The sequence below is a fragment of the Rhea pennata genome, chromosome 16 (assembly GCF_028389875.1).
Source record: "Rhea pennata isolate bPtePen1 chromosome 16, bPtePen1.pri, whole genome shotgun sequence".
NCBI classification, from domain to species: Eukaryota; Metazoa; Chordata; class Aves; order Rheiformes; family Rheidae; genus Rhea; species Rhea pennata.
In genome coordinates this window covers 8,714,443-8,734,461 of record NC_084678.1, presented here as the reverse complement: position 1 = coordinate 8,734,461, position 20,019 = coordinate 8,714,443, and the positions used below count along the sequence as shown (strand labels likewise).

General features: G+C 40.9%; 1 protein-coding gene across 6 annotated transcripts in view; it reads left to right on the top strand.

The window, feature by feature from the left end:
- Positions 1–20,019, top strand: part of PREX1 (phosphatidylinositol-3,4,5-trisphosphate dependent Rac exchange factor 1) — a 171,796-nt gene that overhangs the window by 80,513 nt on the left and 71,264 nt on the right. For all 6 annotated transcript variants that reach the window (XM_062589097.1, XM_062589099.1, XM_062589096.1 and 3 more), the window contains exons 4-6: positions 2,023–2,127; positions 5,446–5,547; positions 18,623–18,784. In XM_062589097.1, the coding sequence (XP_062445081.1) occupies positions 2,023–2,127; positions 5,446–5,547; positions 18,623–18,784 (369 nt within the window). The remainder of the gene's footprint in view (positions 1–2,022; positions 2,128–5,445; positions 5,548–18,622; positions 18,785–20,019) is intronic.

The window sequence follows — 20,019 nt, the reverse complement described above, 5'->3', positions numbered from 1 at the left end:
TTTCTTGCTAACTTCCCGGTATTAAACTCCAGTACTAATAGCCGTAGATGAAGGATAAAAGTCTTGAACATCTGCATTCCAGCTCTTTGCACCATACTCTTTGTGGCTGCTGCTTTATTTGCTTTGTACCATTGTTATTGTGCTCGGACAGATACCTGTTTATTCTCAATTCTTTTTTTAGAAATGCAAAGAGAAAAGAAGCCTGATCAGATAAGTGCTTCTGTGATTAAAAAAAAAAAAACAAAAACAAAAAACAAAAAAAACACACTTTTCAGTCTCTGAGCATCTAGCACATTGAGCATGTGACCAGAATGTCAAGTTCTCCTCCTAAACTAATGTAAACAGTTTCTTTTCTATGTAACCATAGTGAAGGGAATTCCCAGTGAGTGCAGCTATATTCCCATGGATTCATGTTACTTAACTCCTTCAGCTGGCTGTAGTTTTTGTTTGAATCACTGTAAGCTGTTTTAAATAAAAGCAATTGAGAGTCTGCAAGTATCTCATCTATAGCTAACAGAAAAAGCTCTACATCTCTGATTAGTGCTGGGAAGACAATTACAACTCACAAAATTAGCTTTCTATTTCTGGACACAAGAGAAATTCAAATAGAATATTTTCATGTCAAGATTCAAAATAGGAAAGTGATAGTGCGAGTGCGTCAACAAGCTCCGGAGGGCATCATCTGCATGGCATGGTGCCCTGAGATGCTAGCTCTGCAAAGCCTGGCGTATTATTGCTGGCAGAGTGCCACACTAATGCAGCTAAATAACTGTTGATATGTAAAGGAGCTTCTCTGGGTACCTCTGCATGGTGTACAGACAGGCCTGAACCAGGAAAGAGACTACTGTTGTGAGAAGTGCCAAAAAAACGAGGGACCTGTTTGGCTTCTGAATCATTTAATCTGACTAAAGCCTAATAAAGCCTCCTGGCCCCCCCCCCCCCCTTTATTTCAGTAAATTCTATACTGAAATCTTGTGACATGGCTGCCAGAAGTTCAGCCCTTCCCAACAGCCTTGAATGATCCACTCAGGCATGGAAATAGTTGTTACAGCTTCTTTTGTGAATCATTTCAGTGTTGTCCTGATTATTTGATGCTTGCATTGAGTTCAGCGTGTTTCATCATTTTCATTAGAAAAAAATCCCTATGTAACTGACTCCGGTGATCAGCGAAGCGGAACTTGGTGTTGCCAGCAGTCCCTTGTTTGCTAACAGGGATTTCATTCCAGTGCACGTGCTGGTGGGTGTAACGTCCAGTCTAAATACCTGAATCTAGAAAGCAATATTATTTGTGAAGCTCCTTTTCCCTTCCTTTCTTTTCTGCAATATTTTGATTATTGTGTGCGTATTTGATGATTTTTTTCAGGAAAGCTGTTGGGGCAGCTGACCCTCTGTTTAGTGTTGTGTTGAAATGATGAAGTTATGAAAGTTGTACTGCTCATTTCAGAGCATAGAGTGAACCAGCTAACTCACGGGGGATTCCCCACATCCCTGCAAGTTGGGGGATTTCCAGCTGGTTGATTTGTGTGCCATAGTTCCCCTTCAACCTTCTGAGCTCTCTTCCAGTCTCTGGTTCTTCCTAGCCTGTTCGCTTCTTTCTTCTGTAGCAGCAATCACCTCAGCTTAGATGTATTGAGCCCCACTTTAGTCACCCTTACTCGTCATTTTACTCTGCTCCTTGCTGCTCTTCTGCAATATCTTGACATGCTTACGAGTGATAGCAAAAGCAATTCTTTCAGCAAAGGAATATGTTATTTTAATGATGCGTTAAAAGTGATGGAAAAAAAAAAATGGAGGCCTCTGTGCTCAGAAAGCTGATGTTAACTCACAGGGGAGTAAGTTAGGGATTAGTGGAACACCTCTGTACACTATTGACTTACGAGAAGTATCATGCAGTTCGTGTAAAATGCAACCCTAAGGCCGGTCTGAGTGCACACACCTTTGTAAAGAATTTGGTATCAGGCTGTAACAAAATAGTCGCACTAGTTTTGTCTGAGTCAACAAGTTGTTATTTTTTCCTTGCAGAAAGACAAGTTCTTTGTGTACGAGGAGTACTGTAGCAACCACGAGAAAGCACTCAGGCTGCTGATAGAATTGAACAAGATCCCACAAGTGAGAGCGTTCCTCCTGGTAAGCACCTTCTCTAGCACTCTTGACTTAGTGATCTGACTTTACACCATACTCATAATACCCTTTTGGTATCCCAGGAACTCCAAACATTTTGCAGATAGAATCTATTCCTGCTACCCAGCATTTGGGAAGGATAGGTATTGAAATGACTGGTGATTTCAGACACAGAACTAAGCCATGCTCTGTTACGAGTAATTTCACTGAAAACAGGGATTTTCTTTTTTGTTAAGAAGCTGCAGAAAAGTTGACCAAGGATTATGAAAGGAGTAATGCAATAAGTCAGCAGCAGAACTGTGACTAGCTCCCAGTAGACCTGATTCTCTGCTCAGTTCTCTGACCAATTCATCATCTGTGGACCCACCAGAAAAGTCTGGTCTGCTTCTGATGCTCTTTTTCCCCATGAGTTCAGTTGCAGACAAGAACCCTTGCAGGCTGGATGTATTGTTTTGACTGTTTTTTTGCTACTTGAATCAAAAATTGCTCGGTTCCTCCTACAGCCCAGAATGTCTTAGTATTCATATTGGGCAAGACTGTTGCCTGTAGCCTGCAGGTATGTCTACAGAGGCTAGACACTACTGCTTTAACCAATAGATGCAATAGATGGTGCCTCCTGCCCAATATTTCTCCTTCCAGCCTCCTCCTCACTACTTTTTTGATTTTAAGTGTCTGTTACTCCTGGTCATGGATGCAGGAATTCAGAAGAGGGTTAGCATGTAGATGAGGAACGAATTCAGCACTTTAGTTTTCTTTCCTGGTAAAAGCCATGAGGTAAAAGAAAGACTGTCATTTTGCCAAGGACCTTCTTTCCTTTCTTTTTCTGCTGTTTTTCTCCTACAGCAGAATAAAACTGCATATATGTCTGTCACAAACAGGGTCAGAGCACTTTTTATCTACAAAACATAGGCCTCAGAGGGAGCAGCAAGGCCAGGCAATGGTGCCATTGGGTACTTAGAATCTCTGTCACCTGTGAGCTTTGATAAGCTCTGTTAAAACATTAATTTGAGTCACCAAAGGACCCTTTGCTTGTTTTTTGGCTCCTTTGCGTGCTTCTGCTGAGAGCAGCTAATGGGAAGGAAAGGAGGCAAAAGTGCATGTAAACACCACCCTTCCCGACATCTGGAGTGCTCTCTGTACTGCCACTGGCCTAGCAAAAACCCCCTGCCTGTGTTGCTGGCAGCAGCTGGCAAGCTGATTTGAGGTTCATAAAAGATACCGCACTGTCAGCTGTGGCTTGCTGTAGCACCTGAATCCAAGAGATTTTTTAAATTGCAGTAAGTATGGGAGGGCAGGCAATGCTGAAGCATCATCTTTGCTGTGGCTGCTGAAATTTCTTCCAGGCCTCCACCTCTTTCCAAAGCGAATGCTATCATGTCACTATGCAGTGAAAGCTGCATTAAAATACAAAGCTTTGCTTGTGAAGATGGATTTGGCGTGGTTGCTCCCTCACAGCTGCTAAAATATAGAATGTGGGAATGTGTCTGAAAAATCAGTAAGCGTTAAAGAGCAGTTCTGAGCCCAGAGCTAAAGGGAGGGCCTAAAGGAGAGACGGGAAGGACTGAATCACCCGAGACTTGGAAAATTGGACAGGGAGCATTGTGAGCTGGTGGCCAATGCCACAGATCTAGAATAGTCTGGGGAAGGGTTATTTTACAGACGATTGTCTGTAAAAATACCACTTAGGACTAATGAGATTTATGTATGATGTCTGTGAACATTTCTTGAAGAGGAAGACTATTGAACCACAGCCAAAAACCCACTATATTTCAGAGTGTGTCTGAGCCACAGCACACAATTCACAGGGGAAAATATTATCAGTAATACCCCAAAGCAAGCACATCTTTGTTGAACTGAGCTTAAATTTCAGCTTCTGTTAGTGGTGGGTGGGCTTGACACTGGGATGGTTTTTGGATCAAAACTGATGAGATTCATGGTTGAACATAGGCATGCAGAACTAGCTAATCTGAAACTGATATGAAGTCCATCTGCATCCACCTATATCTAACAGCAACCAGCACCAGCATCTTCAGGGAAATGTTAAAAAGGCTTGCAGTAGGCTAATGTTTGATTATCACATAGGGCTTACAGTTTATTGTGGAGATACGAGGACGGGTAAAGGGCTCTGTTTGTGTTTTTGTTTGTTTTGTTTCCATATGCCACACAATTCGTACACTCCCCTTCCACGTCAATCCTGAGAGAAATTTGTGTAATCCACTGAAAAATTGAGCATCGCTTGTTCCCCTGGTACTATGCACAAATTTATCTGTGAAATTATTCTGGAATGTAGTGCCCTCCCCAAATGCTTGAGGACTCGTGTGAGTACTCACAGGGGTTGATCAGTAGCTACTGCTTTTTCTCATCCTGAAATCTGTTTGGACTTGAATTTTTTTGGTGTATTTGGAAAGCATATCTTGTCCCCTACCTTCTTATGTTTAAGCATCAATGGGAGGGTGGTCATCATCCTGGGTGGAGAAATGCCCTTGACCAACTTCTTGTCTGCAAACTATGGGTCCTCACAGAAAGTTAACACTGAAATCCAGTGGATTTTTCCCATGAGCATCAGAATTAATGAAATCTAGTTTCCTTAAGTTTGTCCTACTGCCCCTTGCCTCAGTGTCTTCCTAGCCATGAAGTAGTCTTGCCTGCATGTCCCATAACTATTTTTACTTGGCAAGTAGCAACATGCACAGTGACTAATTCAGGTCTATGTTTGCTGTTTAGCCAGCCAGCGCAAACAGGCTGTTTGGCCAGCTGGGCTTAGACATTTTTGCCTGAGAATTGGTGGATGTGATGCAGATGAGTTGCTTATTCCAACTCCATCTTGATTTCCTTCAGACATGAGGGTTGAACTTGGATTATTCGTGTCATTCCTAGTTAGTAGGCTTTATTTTAACCCTTTAGTATTTTCTGGACCCATAATGCAAACTTTGCAGAGTGAACGAAGACTTTAACAAATAGTCATATTAACTGTCGTAGTAAGTTGGGTTCCTTTAGCTAATGGCATATCTAGCTTTGCAGATTGGCATCCTATTGTTATAACATTTTCTGAGTCACCAGTTACACAGTATTTTTTCTGGGAAGATACCTTTCTGCACAGCCACAGTTATCCACAGTGATTTTTCTTTTGCTGATGCATGGAGAGTTTTGCAGGCTTAACTTGATTGCCATTCCTAAGATACAGGAAATAGGACTCCATTCACCACTTAAACACAGCAAAGAGCTTTGAACCATAGTGAATATTACAGAAATAAAAAAACACTGTTAAAAAGCATGTGAAAGCTTTATGTCTAAGGTAACATTTGTTTTCTTTTTTGATTGTAGAGTTGTATGCTTTTGGGAGGCAGAAAGACAACAGATATTCCACTAGAGGGTTATCTGCTGACTCCAATTCAGAGAATTTGCAAATATCCACTTCTACTCAAGGTAAATCAAGGAAAGAATTTCTCCAGTTAGATGCTTTATTCTTAGATTGATTCTGCACCTTTTTAACCCTGGATTTGCTGTCACAGCAACCTTCCTGGTTTGCCCATCTACAAGTTGTATCCTGTCTGCAGAAAATGGCTTTTTAAGGATATTGTCAAAAAAATGGCTGGAGGCTGACAGGCTGTTAAGTCCTATAATGATGTGGGCGGACCAGGCAAGGTGACTTACTAAGTAATGCCTTTTGACTTCAGACATCTTCTGATGTTTACTAAGACTTGTGAACGCTATTTTAGCGACTTCCTGAAAAGCTGTGTTCAAACAGAATTGTGTCAGTATTCTGGGGCACTGGATGGCTCAGGGGACTGGAAATGGGATATAGCTTTCATCACTAGACCTCTAGTTTGAGTGTGTTCAGGTCAGTAATGATCAAAATCCTGTATCATCTGATAGCTGTTTGGCAGCTTGTTTGAAAACTGTTTGGTTGTCTCCCTGTGTTCCCAATGGACAGGTATCATTGCAGAAATGACTACTGCAGTTGCTACTAATTGGCCCCCTTCTTGGCAGACCTAAAAGGAGCTAACTTGCTTCTTATCCCTTCAGGTCAGGGCTGGGTCACACTCCTGGAGTGAACAAGGAGAGGGAAAAGGAGAAAGCAGTTTCTGGGAGTGCTTGCATCACCAATGGCCTTGTAGCTACTCTGTGGCTGAAACCTATCTCACGTTCTTTATCAGAGTAATATTCTATTTGCTAAAATAAAATTAATAAAAAGTGTATTGCCACTTGTCTCAGAAGAAAGGGTCCGTCCTGATTTGTGGAAGAAAATAACAATCCTGTGATGAGCTGGTGTGATCCCTTGCTCACAGGTTGACCTCATGAATCAACTGAATGTCGTGTAAAGCTATCTCAGTGCTGTATTCATAAATTCAGCATGAATAAGGGCTTTCATAGATGCAAACTGGTCAGTTCAAAGCCAGCATGTTGTGCACTTTATTAAAATACTGTTTGTTTAATCTGATGATTTAAATTATTTCTCTCCATCTGAGTGGAGCTTTCAGAGTCAAACTTTCAAAATACACCCTTCTGCAGGTAGGATCGTTTGTTGTCTGCAGCTCTGCACAAACCCCTCTTACAGCAGACATTCATGCACTATTCCTTTCCTGCTAGGATTTACATGCGCACAGGCAGTTTGTCAGCCCAGTCGGTCCATGCTAGTGTAGACTGCACATGTAGTTTTGAACAAATGAAAATGCACCAAACAAAAATGTGCCATTTAGGCATATAGCAAGAGAAGCTAACGTGATACTGCTATGACTATTTCTTCAACAGCATTAATAACAGTCAGGACAGGGCAACGATGTTTGTCAAGATCAGAAAGTACATAAATGTCTCCAGCTCTGATGTGTCTTCAGAAAGGAGAGTGGTTGTATAGAGGTAATTGTAAACCTAATGATACCTCAGCTTAAGTCTACTGGGTTTGTTTATTTGCGGTTTGCATGGAGAGGATTTGGTACTTGTTCTGTCTATGGATCTGCACAATGACTGTGAGCAACATCCATGTGCACAGAAGGAGAGCTCCTCTGGCATCTGATACAGTAAACAGACCAGAGGATGTGGGGATCTTGAAATGCACGTTCCTGACCAAATATATTGCTAGTGTTTGTTTTCTTGTTTTCCTTCTGTGGTGTGTTCTGTGATTGCTATCTAGTTGTGTGTTCAAGATTGAAAATCAGAGATTATTTAGATTCCTTAGAGAGGTCCCTTTTCTGTTTTCCAAGGAACTTCAACCAGAGGAAAGTAGTGGCTGAATTCTTACACATTTGTGTTGTTGCTGAAAGTGTTAACCTCCTGCTGATTTTCTGGCATGGTTATCCTATGTATGAGGGAATTTATTAGCAGATATATATTTCATCTTCCTTATTCCATGCTAAAGATGTCTGTGTGTAACCAAAGTAGTCAATATCTGGTATAGCCTTGTTATGCCCATCTAAAAGTGATCAATAACCAATTTTGTCACAGTATTTTCCAAACATTTTGGACCAAAGATCACTGTTAACACTCAGTGTTTCTCATACTCTATTCTGTGCCCTTCTTGCTAAACTTTTAGTAGCTCTAAAGTTGGTGTGGTTTCATGTATCAGCTATGACCAGTCAAAACATGACCAGTGATCTCTGACACACAGGTTGGAGATCCCAGCTCTAAGCCATGCACCTAGCTGGCTTAAGGGACTCCCTGACATCTCTTCTGCAGCTCAGTGCTTTTTCTTTTTCTCTATCTGTGTAGTAAGACTTGGTTGCTGAATCATCCATTGCTAATCAGGGCTGCTTAATTTCTAAGCTTTCTGGAAAACATGATTATTAGTAGTAGATTTCTACCAGGCTGGATAATCTGTAGACATTTTATCTCCTGACAGAATTTTGTTTTGTGAATCAAAATCTCCACACTGTTTTAGAAGTTCATCAAAACACTAGAAAGGCATAAGCTGCAAATACAGCAAAATTTCCTGAAATTGGAGAATTTTTACTCAGAAATGAATGAGATATGATCTATTACTCAAATGCCATGAAGATGTTTGCTACAGGATCACACCTAAAAGAGATGGGCACTTTTGATTACAAGATAGTAGCATCATAGATGCAATGACATTTTGGTGTTCTTCAGCTTATATATTTCCACTCCTCTGTAACTCTGTAACTAGGACAAGCCTTCCAGAACATATGGGATTTGATATCAGGAACTGGAAGAGCTATGAGTGGACCACTTTTTCTTGCTTTTCTTTAAACATTTATTTTGCGAAAGGGAAGCAAGCAAAAGACCAGAATGAAATACCTATCTCTAAATTATAGTTCAAATATGTCTAAGTTCAGTGGCAACCAAAGTCATTATGCTCTGGGGATAAAATATTGACCTTTGGAAATAAAGTGGTGATTTCCACTTTCTCGCATATGCACAGCTGAAAAACCCTGCTGGCACAAACTTTTATTCTTTGAAAGCCAAAAATAAGACCAGCAAGACTAAGACTGAAACAGCCCCTCTTACTTTCAAGCCATCATAAGACAGAATGAGGATAAATTTGCCCTCCTGATACCAACCCTGTGCCTTCCTTCTGGAGTGGGGACTCTGGTGTTTGGATCTGGTGCTGTTCACCCGGGGGCATATGTGCGTGTGGATCGAATAGACGTGAAGGGAGCGAACTGGAGGCGCTCTGATGAAGTCTTGTTACATTCCATTTTTCTGTGGATTTCTTTTTGTGTCCTGATTGATCTAATCCACGCATTGTTCACTGCTTGAAATTTCCTGGACAAGAAATCAAAGTTCTAAGAAAAAGCTGAAGGGAGTTTAGTTTTTGTTAAGGAATAGATCTTCCTCAGTCGATGAGCTTATGTCATTACTAGGGGCTGTTCAGCTCAGAAAATGTCTGTGATCACTGTAAGGTATAACTGATGCTGATTCTCAAAGGTGGTGAGTTTATGTGAATAAACTGTGTCCCGTTCAAGACTTGTTTGATGCTTGTTAGTACAAAATTGCCAGAGTGGATGTGAATGTTGCAGGCATGAGAATAACTAAGAGAAAATACAGGCTGATTCTATTAGTGCTGACCAGGAAAATGCAACTCCCCAGTTAAAAACTAGATTTTAAAACAACGCAACCCTCAAATTAAGTGTTTGCTCTCCCTTTGCTACTGAACTGCAGTTATTGCTCCTGAAATAGCTGTTTTGTATTCCTAGGGACTGGATCTTATTTTACCTAATTCCCAGCGCAAACTGATACTATTGTACTCCAACTGATTAGAAAAGCTGTAGACTGAGAGCTATCCTACTTTCCTCTTTTACTTTTTTTTATAAGAGGTTGTGCACATCCAGATTTTCAAATAACTTTGATATGACCTTGTTATAGTATAGTTGTTTAGTATAGCTAAGTAGTTAGATTTGATAAAGACTGTATGAATGTAGTAATTCAGACTTGTCTACACTTGAAAATCAACATGTATTTTAAATGCTGAAACTATTTTTGATTGATACTGCCTGTGAATATTGTTATTCCAGAAGAAGAGCATCCTGCACGGAGTTAGTTTGGGTTACTTAGGAATAATATACTGGAATATATCTAAGTGTACCTTAAGCAAATATTACCAATAATTTCCAGTGTAATCTATGATATCCTGTAATTGGTAATCTTATGTTTTCTCACCATCTGTCTGATGAAGCTATTTGATGTTTTTGAACCAACAAACAGTGCCGCTTTGGAGTAGCTGAGTGTAAACAATTTTTGGTTGCTTTCTTTGGAGGTCTGTCTAATTTGCAAGCCTTGTGTATGGTTTTAAAGTGGGAGATTTTAGCCTAACTTCTCTTTCATTATTTCTGTGATACTCAGATAGAGTAGCAATGATACTAATACTTTTGTCCTAAAATAACTTTTGTCTGCTTCAAACAGTGTGCAAGAGAATTTCCAAAGAATTTGTTGGTCAGTGAATTAATTTTATTCACAGTGCAAAACCTCACGAATACATCTCTGTTCCTTTCTTTTTTCCCTCGGTGTTGCAATGCAAGAAAGCAACTGAAGTCAGTTTGGGGGATATTCTGAATGTCTGTCTGTTAGTGATGACCTTCACTATAAATTTTCCCTTAAACATGGGAAAGGGGCTTGGGGAAGGCTTGAGCAGAGCAGAGCTGTGCTTGCTGTGATGGTCGTATGATTGGGTAAAAGAAAAAGAAGCGAAGGCAAACCGGTGCACAGGCCTTGAGAGCGTATACTGTGCGAGTGGCTTGAAGTCCAGGGTGGATGTGCGCGCTGGAAAGCTTGCCGAGTAAATATTTCTAGCAGGACGCTTTGGACTAAGGCATCTCTGTCTCACTGATAATACTTGTATGACTCTATTAATTAGTGGGAACTACACTTCTCAGGAGCAGAAGCAGCTGTTGTGTAAACCAATCTCTGAACAAAAATAGCCGTTTTCCCTTAATAAAGAGCATTTTTGTCAGCAAGAAGGAAAGCCCTGGGGGAGCGGTGATCATGAGTTAATCACACCATTGGGGGTGGGGATTAGGAGCAGTGGTTTCTGTCTCCTTCCTCCCAGCGTACCAGGAATGTGCAGCACATGATAGCTGCACCCCTGCAGGCTCCCCAGCGCCTGCCGCGGAGGTTGGGTCGCGTTTGATGTCTATTCTCTTAACGCATTACTAAGTCTCCAGCCAGAAATGCACATTCTGCCTCTGATCCTTTAAAAATATCTCAAAATGCGCACAGCTCTGTGGAAGATTTAGAATAGTAATTACGTATCGCTTCATGTGATGGAAGACTCGCAGGTCCTTGGAGGGAGGGAAGGGAAAACCTGAAGGCCAATGCGGCATGCCCGGACTCGGAAGCCTCTTGAAAGAGAAGGCCCCGCAGCGGGGCACCCGCAGGCCTGCATCCGCCCGCCTCCTCGACTTAGAAAAGGAACGATGGGAAGCCGCTGGTGTGGATGAAGAAACGTTAACCCACCCTCTGCCCTCTCCTCCCTCTCAGAGCCCTTTAAGGAACCTTCTAAATAGCCATAAGTGAACGTGTTTAATCTTTGGGGGGCTGTTTTTTTCAAGAAACAGAAAAGTGGTGTTGCACTTGGATTCCTAACATTGGTTGAAATCCAATGAATTTCATGTATCACAACGTTAAAAATTATATATACCCTATAGAGTTATAAGGAAGCCTGCCAATTTACAAAACATACTTCTGTCTTTGAAACTTTATAGATATAATCACAAATAACGAGTGATATTTATAGAACTGGAAATGTGTTTCTGTTAAGCTTTAAATTAACATATGTTGTAGATCTGATAGCACATAGAATACAGTCAGTTTTACTGGCTTATCATAGTCTGTCTACTCTTTACCCCATAGAAACAGCAACATAAATTACAAATTAAAAAATAATATACAGGATTTTACAAATGCTATAACTGGCAAGTGCCCAGATAGGGCCTGGTGTAACGTTTATTTTCTGGTTAGCTTAAGAGGAAAATACATTTTCATAGAAGAAAATGTAAAAACTATAAAAAGGAAACATAAAACACATGGAAACATTTATATTCATAGAAGTCTTATTTTTTTTTAAGTGCATTTTGGAGCTGAGCTGTTTATTAGCAGAACTTTTTGAACTGATAAGCAAAGAAATATGGTGTCTTTATCTCTATAATCCTAAGATGTTCAGTATGCAACCCTATGGATGTATCTGAAACCATATTTTATGCATGCCCTAGTTTGTATTGCAAAATGAGGCAGTGTGACAAGCAATGATTTGCACCAATCAATGCACAGCATTAACATTCATTGTACAAAATCCATGTTAAGCCATGTCTGAGAGTCCTCAGGGGTATGGAGATAGGAAGGAATTTTAAAAATATAGACGCTTGCACATTTCAGCTGCAAAACATGTGTTCAGTTGTCAGTTTAGGTATACAAACAATCATTTTTGTGTGGCAAGAGAAGACATGGGGAAGGATGACATAGACTTCTTTTTTAAAAATTATCAGTTCAGCAGAATAACATCCTTTCTGCTAGGAAATATTAAAATTGTGTTTACATTTGAAAAACCTCTGATTTCCTCTGCTCGCCTGCATTGTTCACTCATCTCATCTGCCACCTCTTTGCACCTTCCTGTGCAGTGTTCTTTCTGCTGAGTTCTCTCTCCAGTGTAGGCTTTCTGGGTTAAGCACAAGTAGAGAACAGACAAATGCATGAACAGTTGATGTGTCTTTCTTCTTATGTGATTTAGTTTTTATATTTGGACTCTACCAGATGTTTGGAACCCTTTTAGCCTTAAGCTATTTAAAGCTGCATCTGAGACTCGAATTCTTAAGATGGGAATCCTTTTACTACATTGCATAATCAAAGATTGGCATTTCTGAGTAGAATTCTCTTTTCTTTTTCTGGGTAGTTAATATGAAATAAGGTAGCATTCAAATAACTAACTTGGCCTTTTCCTGAATGCTCATTTCCTGAGTATTAATAATCCATAAAGTAATGGAAATAGACAGCCAAATAAGCTTTTAGAATTCAAATACAAGAGCTTCACCTGTGGACCTGCTGTTCTTGCACTGTTTCTTTCAAATAGAGCGATGTGACTCTCTGGCAAGTTGCAATTTGTTATCTAGGAATCCAAACCTGCTCACACAGAAGTCCATAAAATTGTTGTATAGGTTTATCTGAAAGTATTTTAGCTTGGTAGAATGAAAGCTGAAAAGAGATCTGATAGAAAGCTATTTTAGCATCTCATTCTTGTGACAGGAATAGGGAGGTCAGAAGCCATACTTGATATTTAGATGGAGCTCAGGTAATTTATGAACTTTGGGAAGTAACTTCCAAGCATTGGGCATGGAAGAAACAGACAAATTTGTTGTAATTCTGATTGTCATAATTCCCAGTCTTGTATGGCCAGTGTGTCTCAAATATTTAAGATACTTCAGACATAAAACATGTCTGATACATCCTGAAAATACCAGGTTCATTACATGTGTAAAGTAGGTCTAGCACATGTCAGATGTTGCTGCATCTGTTCTGAAGTTTCAGTTGGTCTGCCAGACATTCAGAAATCTGAAACAAATGTTAAAGAGGACATGTTCAGAGTAGTTCTGAAAGCTGCCCACTACAACTGAAAAAAATGTGCATTTCTCATTTAGAAATGTGACATTTGTTGCATTTTAGGTTCAATCTGTATACTAAATGAGCAGTCACAGTTTATTTCCTGATTTTTAAACAGTCTGTTCTGCTTCCATATGCCGTGAAGTCAGAACAACCACTGTAGCTCACTGTAGAAAAGAACTTTAAGAACCTCTGCAGAAACACCGAAGCTTCCAGTCTTCCTGTCCCTTGCTTGGTTCTGTGTGGTTCACTGTACTGGTAACATCCTTCTTTGCTAGAGATGTGACTTATAGCACCCATAAGTGTTAAAATTCTCCGGGAGAACTTGGTGAGAGCACTGCAAGAGGCACGCTGAAAACCTGATCTCCTTTTCCACTGTTGCAACACTAAGAACCAAGATGGAAAGGCTGCCTGGTGCTGGGGGAGGTGATGTGGGTCATGAGTGTACTGAACTGTCTGGGAAACTGGCCTTACCTCATTACACAGACAAAACCAGGTAATAAAATAGTAAATATGAAGTGCAAATCATAATGTATAAGAAAGGTTTTAAGAAATCCAAATAATACAAAAAGCAGTATGAATCACAAAGTGCAACGTAAGTATTCTAAATATTTCCTGTACATATATTACAGGTTATCACATCTGTGAAAGCTCTTGCTTCTGGTACATATCTTTTGTATCAAAGTGACGTGAGTGGATATCTTGCTACTGTGGAAATTATACAGCTCCAGATAACATAGTGTGAGAACTGTTTACAGTCTTCAATGTAATCATTCTCATACCCCACTTTAACATGGGTCTGTGCATTAATCTGTGTTTAACAGGTTGGGAACTGAAGCCCACCGAGCTTTAGTGGGCTCTGGTGGAAGAGGGAACTGATTTGTCATCCCAAGCTAATTAGCTGCTCCCTGGCCTATCCCTCCTTTCTGCCTGTTCGTTGAGAGGACACCATAGCCTAGATACAGGTGTCTTGGAGAGCTCCGTTATCGTCTTTGTAAAATTAGTGTTTGGTGCTGTGACTGTGGCTGCTATGAGTGGCAAATCCTCAGGCTATGAAAGAGTGGTGATAGAGGGAAAATACTGTGCCCAGAAGAAACGCTTCCCACTGCCATCTTAGTTCTTTAAAGAATGGAGAGAGATTTTATTTTATTTTTTTTTCCAGGTTAACGATACAGAATGTCTTTGAACTCTTTTATTCTTTAAGGAAAGAGAGAGCTCAGAGGATAATGCTGAAGATGAGAGAGGCTGTGGAAAATAATCAAGTTTTCTATTCCCTATTCCTAACAAATCTGTAGCTAGAAAGTCAACATGTTTTATGAATTAGATTAAGAAACTTGGTGCAAGGAATAGTTTGCTGCAAGAGGCAGCAACCTCATTTCCTAGCCATAGTACTGTAGAAGTTGTAATACATAAGATAATCTGTCCAGAACACAACGTATATGAGCTTTATGGAGGACAGGCCAACCATACCTCAGTTCTGCTTTGTGCTCTCTCTCTCTCTCTCTCTCGACTGCCTTTCAAAGTGTTGGCAAATACTCTGAGTTGACTCTGCACATCATAAATCTGTCACTAGAATAAAAAAGCACCATGGCTGTATTCAGAGGTGCTGACCACTACGCTTTCAGGGGATGGCAGTGTCAGAGCAACGTGGCTCTTTCATAAGTGTAAGTAGGGCAAGAAGGTCTGCTGCTCTGATGGGCTGCCTGACCTCTGACTGTCTGCGCTGCTGCTGAGCCAACTGACTGCCCCAGCCAGCACCTCTCATCTCTTTTACAGTCTCCTCTCCTGCCCCTTGGGCAGCAGCAGCCGGCAGGAGTGGGGAACGTGCCCCTTTCAGTCCTCCTCTCCTCCAAATCTCCTCTGGCCACCTGGAGCAGCTTAAGTCAGAAGAAATGAGGGAGGGAGATGTAGGAGAAGGGGAGAGTGGAAAAAGGTGAGTCTCAGGGAGCCTTTTCCTCATGACATCAGCTGTTGCAGAAAATGCCTGGAGGCAGAAACAGGTACCAGCTGCTGTATCTTCTGTCCCTGCTTTCAGGTCCTGGGAGGCACAGGAGAGTTGAGGGATGCTGTGCCTCCACAATGTGAGGGTACAGTAAGCAGCGGTGCCTGAGGCATCAAAGTTGCTGGCTACTGTGGTGTTCATGCCAGTGCCAGAAATGAGGGCAAAGTCCTGCCTGTGTGCTGCAGACCATCTCTCTCTGCCTACAGGCAGGTCTTGGGAGAGGTCATTCATGTTTTTATGTATGTAGGTACAGTTTCTACAGCAGAGGATGGATTCTTGTTTCTATTCAGTGCAGCACAGGCTTGTTGTGAATGAAGAGCCTTTTTTCTGTGTCATGGGGATATTTTCTGAAGGGATATTTGGGCAATGCTAATGTACACATACCTGTTTCCAAAGCAGGGTGGATGATACTAGAGCTGGAGAATGTCATTGATTTTAATGAGTCACATAGCAAAAGTTCTGCTCTTTGTTTTGGAAGCATAGAGCAGAGTGGAGACTAGTCTCACCAAGGTGCAACACCTCTCTTCTGCCTTTCTTTTTGAACACTCACTTTCCTTGGCCTTATCTTGAGCAAAAGTGGGGTAAGAAACCTCTCTAGGGAATTTCTTCTGTGCTAGTGATTGGCAGTTGTAGCAGTCAGCTTCTTTTTTTTCTGTTGCATGTGTTGCTACATATGCATGCTGGAGCATAATGTCATTAACTCCTTTCTCTTAATGGATTTCCCAGTTGTCAGCACATTATCCATCTCCTCCATCATCTGATAACAGCAATTGTCAATCACCATTTATAATTTTCAGGAAGGATAAATTGTAGCTGTGAGTAAATTCTGAAAATACCAAATCTATGCATAGTACTGCATAGCCACATTTTTCTGGACAAACATTCCTATCCATTCCTTTAGAGCTTTCTGTCTCTATCATCTATCTTCTGGGAATGAGAGCACATCCCACTGACATGCTTTGATTCTCATGAGATGTGTCTGTTGTATTTAAAGGAGTTTCAATGGCCAAGTGGTTTAATCTCAAGATGCAGATTTCACTTTGAAAGGTTCTGCAAATCCAAGAAGTTAATGCATAAATAATGGCAGTACATTACATTCTGTAATACTGGGTCTCAAGATAGTTTATTAGTACAAATGAATTAAGCCTTACTCTAGCTGCTGCGAGGAAGCATGCAGAAAGCACAAAGGCAGAAACAGATCTACTCCTTTTAGTCCTAGCTTCCTCCTTCAAAATATGCCTTCTATTTGTACTGGATCTGAGCATTTCATAGTCTAATTGCTTGTTCTCAAGATATTCTTTCTGGTAGGAAAGTACTGCTAGGTGCATACGCACCTGTAACACACTAAAGGCGACTCGTGTCTATTGAACTTTGTAGAGGAAATCTGTGGACTCTGGGACGCACAAAGTTTCTTGATCACCAGCTCAGAGTGACTGGATTAGCAGAATGGATGGATTAGCAGCAGTTGTAGTTACTACAAGCTAATGCAGGCTCTACTCTGCATTCCTCTACTCTCTGACAGCCATGCAACTTGAGCCCAGAACTCCCAGTTAATGTGATCTAGGGTTGTGTGCGGATGTAAGTCAATCTGGGGGCAGCGCTTGGATTACAGGTTGTGCTGCCAACTCAGGTAGGCGAGTCCCTGAGTATCACACAGAAAATCAGACCGTGTCAGTGCCAAGCAAGGCGCTATGGCATAAGGACATTAAACCAGTGCCAATATGGCAAAATTCAGTGTGGTGGTGAAATACTTGCTTAGGTTAACATCTTGATGTGGCCAGGCAAAAGGCAAATCAGACTACAAATCAAACCTTGCTGGAGCCCATGGCAGGCTTTTGGGGGCTGTAATCTCTTATCTTGGATGAACAGCAGCTGGAACAGTTAGATCATCTTTGCCCTTAGCTGTGGGAGCTATGGATTGAAGCAGTTTAGTTCTGTTCACAGACCATGCTGCTGTGCAGGCTCTCTGGCTGCATTCAAACTTGTTCTCGTCTCTCATGCAAAATGATACAATTGAGCAGCACTTTGCTGTTTAGTCACTGGACTTTAAAACAACCAAATAACATGTTGAGGCAAAACAGAACATAGGGGAAAAAGTGAGATATCCCAGCCAACCTAAAAATGTGGATCTTAAACACCATATTAAGCATCAAGAGGAAATTACCACCCTTGGTTAAGGTTTCTTTAATGTATTTTTATCCAATTGTGGCTAGCTATAAAATACTATTGGTCTAAAAACAATTAATTGTGAGTTGACAGTGGTTACCCCTTTTGCCAGACTCTGGTGAATATTGTTAAGCTCCAAGTTTCCCATTGCTGTACTTCATGGGCACTGTTTAGCTGGGCAATTGCACATTGAATCAAGCGATGCAGTGTCTCTTAGGAGCTCCTTCAGAGCAGACAAATTCAGCTCTGTGTTAATCTGTCCAGTTAAAATTTGTGCCGCAGCCTCTTGATCTGAGGAGGAGACCCTGCTAAACTCTTGCTTGGCCTCTCTCTTCCCAGTCTAGCATGTTTGTCTTTTGGGGAGCCCTCTCCACTTGCTATTGTGCCTGTTTTGGAGGTTAAAGCAGAGCTGGAAGGTCTTGGTTTTGCACGTGACTTGCTATTGGGCAAATTACTTGCTCTTCTGTAAATAAAATTCCTCCTTCATAAAATGAGCTTTATATTTCCCTGACACCCAAGAACTTAAATGAGGTACCTATATTAGAAGTGGTGTCTCACTGGAATCCCTCTTCAGTCAGTGAAGAGATGGGCTCCTCATGAAGGTAATTAAAGTCTTAGATGAATCTGATTTGCTCTTTGTTAGCATCTTTATCTGCTAGTTATAGATCTAAACATCCTAGCTCCTAACACCTCATGTGTGTTAGGATTAATCCACATCTGAACATTTCTATGTAATATTACATATGGAGTATACAGCCTAGCTTTATTTACATAAGGTCACAATTCTCACAAAAGCCAGCTTCCATAGCTCTTATGGTTCCTGATGAGACCTACTAGAGGCAGAATTTTAATGAAAATCTGATAGAAGGAGTGGCTTCACTGAATTACTAATGTGCATCACTGAGACTGGTACAGGATCTAGGCTGGGACAGCAGTCCATTGCATGCCTGTGAAGGAGACAGGGTAGTTTTTATACAATATTTTAATTTGGCCTTGGTTAATGCTAGAAGCAAACATGTGGCACAACAAAACATATTTGGCTTGAACTCTTCTTATCTGACAAGTTGACTAGCCTGTGATACCTTCATTTATTTAGCAGCGTCTATATAAAGCAGCAACTCTACTTAGATGAACAGCATTTTAGAGAACAGCCTATGCAGTAACATGCTCACACCTCTTTAATTTAGCAGCAGTTCTGGCATTTTCCTATGGGACTACATTTCAATGCTGTGCTTGTGTTTGTGCTTTCCATGTGCCAAGTTTACGTTGCATGTTTTCTTTTTTTTAAAGGAATTAGCTAAGAGGACTCCCTCTAAGCATCCTGATCATCCAGCTGTCCAGAATGCATTGCAGGCAATGAAGACAGTCTGCACAAATATCAACGAGACCAAGAGACAGATGGAGAAACTGGAAGCCCTTGAACAGTTGCAGTCCCACATTGAAGGATGGGAGGTATGATGTGGGACTGGCAAGTGCCCTGGAGGCAGTTAAGTGCGTTGCACATCCTCATGAACCGAAGCTTAGGGATTCATACTATGTGCAGAGAATTCTGTGTCTTACAGGATGTGTAAACACACTTGGAGATGTGGGTGGCATTGCTCTGATGGGTTTAGAAGCCAGTGTTTATTTTAGGTGTGCAGGTTGCAGCTAAATTTTAGCAGATCGTGAAAAAAAGAAAGGCATTGGAGCTGGAAAGGACTGAATTTTCAAATGGGTGGGTCTCATTTGAGAGACAAACCTAGAAGGTGAAATTCAGGAGTGATTTCTCTTCATTCCTACAAGCCTTTAGTTTTTCAAGGAGCTCTGAAGATTACCTCACTTAGCTTCATACAAATTTCCTGTATAAAAAAATAAAGATCAGATTAGACAGCAACTATTATATTTGTATTTGCTCTATTAAGTTATTTATGGATGTGGTTCTAGTGATATGTTTGTTAATAGGTGGAACTATGTAGGTGGAGCCATTTACTGTGGAAGAGAGAAAAATAAGAGAGGGAGAGAAATAGGATATGAAGCATGCGGGAAGAGGAAATCTGGAAAAAGAGTCATCCTGAGAAAATACTGGGAAGTTGGGATGTTGCACAGCATTTTGGCAGCTTGTATTGTGATGTCTTTGGTTGAGGCCCTTGAATCAGTGGAGTTTGGAAGCCTCTGGGAGATGCACCATAGGGAGTCAGTGGTGTTAATTGGTCTCATGGAGAGACTGGTGTCGGCGTTTAGTGAGACTGACATTTAAAATGTCCAGGCTGATTGTTGCCAGCTGAGGACATCTTTTTAGAGGTCATGTAAACTTCCTCAAGTTTAGACTCTTGGGTGCTCTCCATGACTCTTTTGGAGGTTGTTTTTTAATCTTCTGTGTATGTTTTAAACCTTGCTCATTTTTTCCCTGAAGGATGTTCTTGGCATCCAGCTAAAGTTATGAGAGCAACTCAGATATCCAGCTTTGTATTTTTTGGATAGCAAGTTCATCAGACAAAGTCAGATAAAGTTCTGTATAGCAAGACTTCTAGAAGCAGTTAAAACCATTTCAGGTTCAATGCAACTCAGAGGTCATTTACGCGAGAGGCATAGTCTGAACTCTGGAGCCTCAAGCATGACTCTGCAAGTGTCCATGATGTCATACATGAAGTAGTATCCAGACTTACTGCATATATATTTTTTAAAGTTTAACTAATCTACAACAACAT